The sequence below is a fragment of the Octopus bimaculoides genome, chromosome 30, assembly GCF_001194135.2.
Source record: "Octopus bimaculoides isolate UCB-OBI-ISO-001 chromosome 30, ASM119413v2, whole genome shotgun sequence".
NCBI classification, from domain to species: Eukaryota; Metazoa; Mollusca; class Cephalopoda; order Octopoda; family Octopodidae; genus Octopus; species Octopus bimaculoides.
Genome location: NC_069010.1, coordinates 904,135 through 908,200, shown reverse-complemented (window position 1 = coordinate 908,200; position 4,066 = coordinate 904,135). Strand labels below are relative to the sequence as shown.

Below are 4,066 nucleotides of genomic sequence, written 5' to 3'. Positions count from 1 at the left end.
GTAAAATTATTTCGCTGCAGACCTCCTTTCAGTCTTTTTATTATCACTGCGACACATATAGTCCCCAGTTGGTAACATTGATTTCAAGGCCTTCCCAGATGAGTGAAGGCATGTGTTAATTTCAAATGAAATTGGTTGTGTAGTTCTCGAGTTTTATGGATTCACACAGACACATATTCTCATCTTTATATATCTGATATTTATGCGCATATTCAAAAATTCTAGTGTTATGGACCCTGTAAAAAGGATTTTGCTCATGAAGAATGGAGCTCTTGGAGCTGAAAAATGTAGGAGTTAAGGCCCCTATTGGGGGTGGGGGTGTTAATGTCAACCAGAGAAGTTGAATTGTTGGGAATGTTTTTAACTTGCAAAAACAGCAGTTACAACAACAATCCCAATAGTTACTGGAAGTAATGTTAAAGAAGTCTAAAAACACTTCAGGTTTGTTCTCATCAGACAACATAGCAAATTCAATTGGAGAAGTTATTTATAACCCAGAAGAAGGTACTACTTTTTCTGCATATTTTAGAAGACATGAAGAAATATTCAAAGAAGAATGTAGAAATTGGAATGGTGAGAAGAAGGTTATCCCCTCCCGAACATGAAAAATATTGTAACTATATTCTTCTGAAGAAACCAGATGAGATTTGTTTTGATGAAACAGTTAATTTGTTATTGAGAATTTTCAATGAAAGAAGTTCCCTCCAGAGATTTAAGAGTGCATTGAGGAAACACACATAGACAGAGTATTTTATATATTGAAATGAAAATATCTTAAAATCACAAGGTTTGTATCATAGAACAAAGAATTGCCACAAAAAGAAAATTGGTATCAATAAGATTAAAGAATGCCTTGTCTATCAAAAATAGGACACTGACCCGTCTGGAAAAACAAAATTGTGTACAGTCCCTAATAATATTTCATCAGGAACTTAGCTATATGCTTATAACTGCTGAAAATTTCAGATCTACAGTTAAACAGTGTGTTAAGATATGCATAGCTGAAAGAACTTAGATCCTTTTCAGATCTAAGAACTTTAACACACTGTTGAATTGTAAATCCAAAATTTTCAGTTGTTGTAATCATATGGTTAAGCTTTTGTTGATGAAACGGAAAGTACCACCCTCTCTGAATTGAGCAGCTGTACCACAAGCTCAAAGCCACTATCTTTTCAGCCTTAGTCAAAGGAGAAATAACTTTAGTTTCTCTTCCTTTGCCTTTTTCCAGTTTTTCAACTCACCATTTTTTATATCTACTTCTTTCTTGCCTTTTCTCACTTTTTTCTCATCCTATCATCTTAATTTTAGTTTGTTATGCCATGTGAGTAGTGCCTGAAGATTGCGCTGAGACACCAGATATATTAAAAAAACTCTTCTGGCATGCTTTCATCACATAAAATATAGATATTGATAGATGGAGCACTATTTTTGTTAATCTCACCATCACTGAACAGTGCACTATATACATATATATAATACAAAGGGAGATCAAATAGATCTTGGCAAATTAACTAAGAAGCACTCTTATGTATACGTGTGCGTGTGTTTATGTTTGTGATTGTTCTTGCCCCACAAACGATTTGAGATCTTAGCATCAAGTCATTCCCTAGCAATCCAACCCAAAATACTGTGTAGAAAGGTAAAGAGGTGAACAAGATTTTATAAGAGGCTGATGACGTTGGCAAACAACTGACCAATCAAATTTGTGGTAGAAATCACTGTATCGTAATGTAAAGCCAACTAATATGAATGGGGTTCAACAAATGATTGATGACACCAGCAAAGAACTGACCACTCAAATCTCAGCTTATATTTATCTTACAGATAAAAAAGTTCAATGCTTATTATATAGAAATAAACATTTTAATATAAGAAATCAATATTTACCTTTGTTATTGGGATCAAAAGGTTTAGCTTGAGAGTAACTATAGCTCGGTTAAGAAGAATAAGGAATACAATAAGCGCAGCATTTTCAAAGTCAGTCAACTGATCCTGGAAATACATAAAAAAAACATTGTTGAAATTTATTGGGTGTTCAGGCTAAACTTGACAGTTTGCATAAAAGGAAAAGAAGCCACAATATCCCATCCAAAAATAAAAGCATTTTCAGAAATAAAAAAAAATCAACTAGATTATGGCTGGGAGATAAAAATTTACTGAAGGCAGTCACCCTCAGTTTCCAACATGGCCTCAAGATGGCTCTGGAACGCAGTGCATGCATTCTTTGGCCATCTTCCTCATGTTGGCTTCCAGTTCGGCCTTGCTTTACAAGCAGAATGGTTAGTGTCTTCTTCAATTGAGCCCCACACATAGGATTACAATCTGGGGAAATAGGGGGACAAAAATTGGAGCTGATGAAGTTTTAGAAATTCTCCAGGAACCACTTCTGACTCTGAGCTGGTACGGTAAGGAATCGAATCCTGCAGCCACACATATGGGCTTCTAGTAATAATCCCCTTCAGCCAAGGTTTGACCAGTCCCCAGCAGCTTTACATAGCCATCTGAATTCAACTTAAGGCCCTGTTTATCGTTATTGGAGGAATTCCAATGTACAGTTAGTTGCTCCAGCTTGACCAGAGTCCAGTGACTGATACCATTGAAAGTGTACACCAAATTCTACCCTGAAAGTATTGGACAACACCAAACTATTGGAAGACACTTTCTCCAGGTATCTTTAAGGAGGATTGAACTCAAAGCCATATGGTTGAAGAGCAAACTCACCATCCACATGATTACTCCTAAACTATGTTCGTCCATTGGAGTGACAAGGACTGCCTAGTCATCCTTATGGAGGATCAATGACTTGCATGGTGATTTTGTTGAAAAAGAATTGTGCATTGTCAGCCTCATTTTCTCGTCTATGACCACCTTCAACTTCAATCCAGTAGCAAGACCAGCTCAAGACAACCGGGGATGAAGATATGCAGTGGAGGCCCAAGATGTATTATCAGCCCAATTTTGTTGAAACTATGAGGGGGCGCTGAGAAGTTCTTGTTTTTAAGGGTACTGCAAAAGGCTTGGTTGGAGGCCCAACCTTGCAAGTTCTTTTACAGGGCTTAGAAAAACTGAAGGACTGCTGCAATAAGTATATGAATCTGAGAGGAGAATATGTTGAATCAAATCATAATTAATTGATCCTCCTGTATCTTCTTTTTACCCAAAATCAGGAATTTTCAGCAACCTTTCTTATACAGGAACTGAAACTATATCTGATACAAAATATCTAATACAAAAACAGTTCCTAATAAAATGTTACCTCCATTGTTCTGAATTCCACTTTCCATCCAGATTTCTCATCAGGGAGTTTCAATTTTAAGCTGTGTCCATTACTATTAAAGATAGCCTAAAAGGAAATGTGTAACAGCCCTGGTCATGAATATAGAACATACATTACAATTTAATTAAGTAAAGTAAATTTAAAGAAATAACAATATTTTAAGTAACACATCCCAAACTGAGGAGACCTTTGAAGACTGTAATAAACACTTGTTATCTAATGTTACTAGCTTTAATGTTTATATATAGTCACAAGAGTGGTTGTGTGGTAAGAAATTTGCATCCCAAATACATTGTTCCAGGTTTAGACCTACTGAGTGGTACCTTGAGCAAGTGTCTTCTACTATAGCCACGGGCCAACCAAAGCATTGTGAGTGGATATGGTAGAAGGAAACTGAAAGTAGCCCATTGTATGTATGTGTGTATATATATATAGGTGCAGGAGTGGCTGTGTGGTAAGTGGCTTGCTTACCAACCACATAGTTCCGGGTTCAGTCCCACTGTGTGGAAGCTTGGGCAAGTGCCTTCTACTATAGCCTTGGGCAGACCAAAGCCTTGTGAGTGGATTTGTTAGATGGAAACTAAAAGAAACCCGGCGTATATATATGTTTGTTTGTTTGTCGGTGTTTGTCCCCCCACCATCACTTGACAATCCATGTTGCTGAGTTTACATCACTGCAACTTAGCAGTTCAGCAAAAAAGATCGATAGAATAAGTACTAGGCTTAGAAAGAATAAGTCCTGGAGTCGACTTGTTTGACTAAAGGCGGTGCTCCGGCATGGCTGCAGTT

At 37.0% G+C, this 4,066-nt stretch overlaps 1 protein-coding gene across 1 annotated transcript in view; it reads right to left on the bottom strand.

Moving 5' to 3' along the window:
- LOC106882435 (glutamate--cysteine ligase catalytic subunit) overlaps window positions 1-4,066 on the bottom strand; it is a 54,807-nt gene that overhangs the window by 14,874 nt on the left and 35,867 nt on the right. Inside the window, exons 10-11 of the mRNA XM_052978058.1 lie at window positions 3,257-3,343; window positions 1,873-1,992 (exon numbers count right to left, since the gene is read on the bottom strand). Coding sequence (XP_052834018.1) covers window positions 1,873-1,992; window positions 3,257-3,343 — 207 coding nt within the window. The remainder of the gene's footprint in view (window positions 1-1,872; window positions 1,993-3,256; window positions 3,344-4,066) is intronic.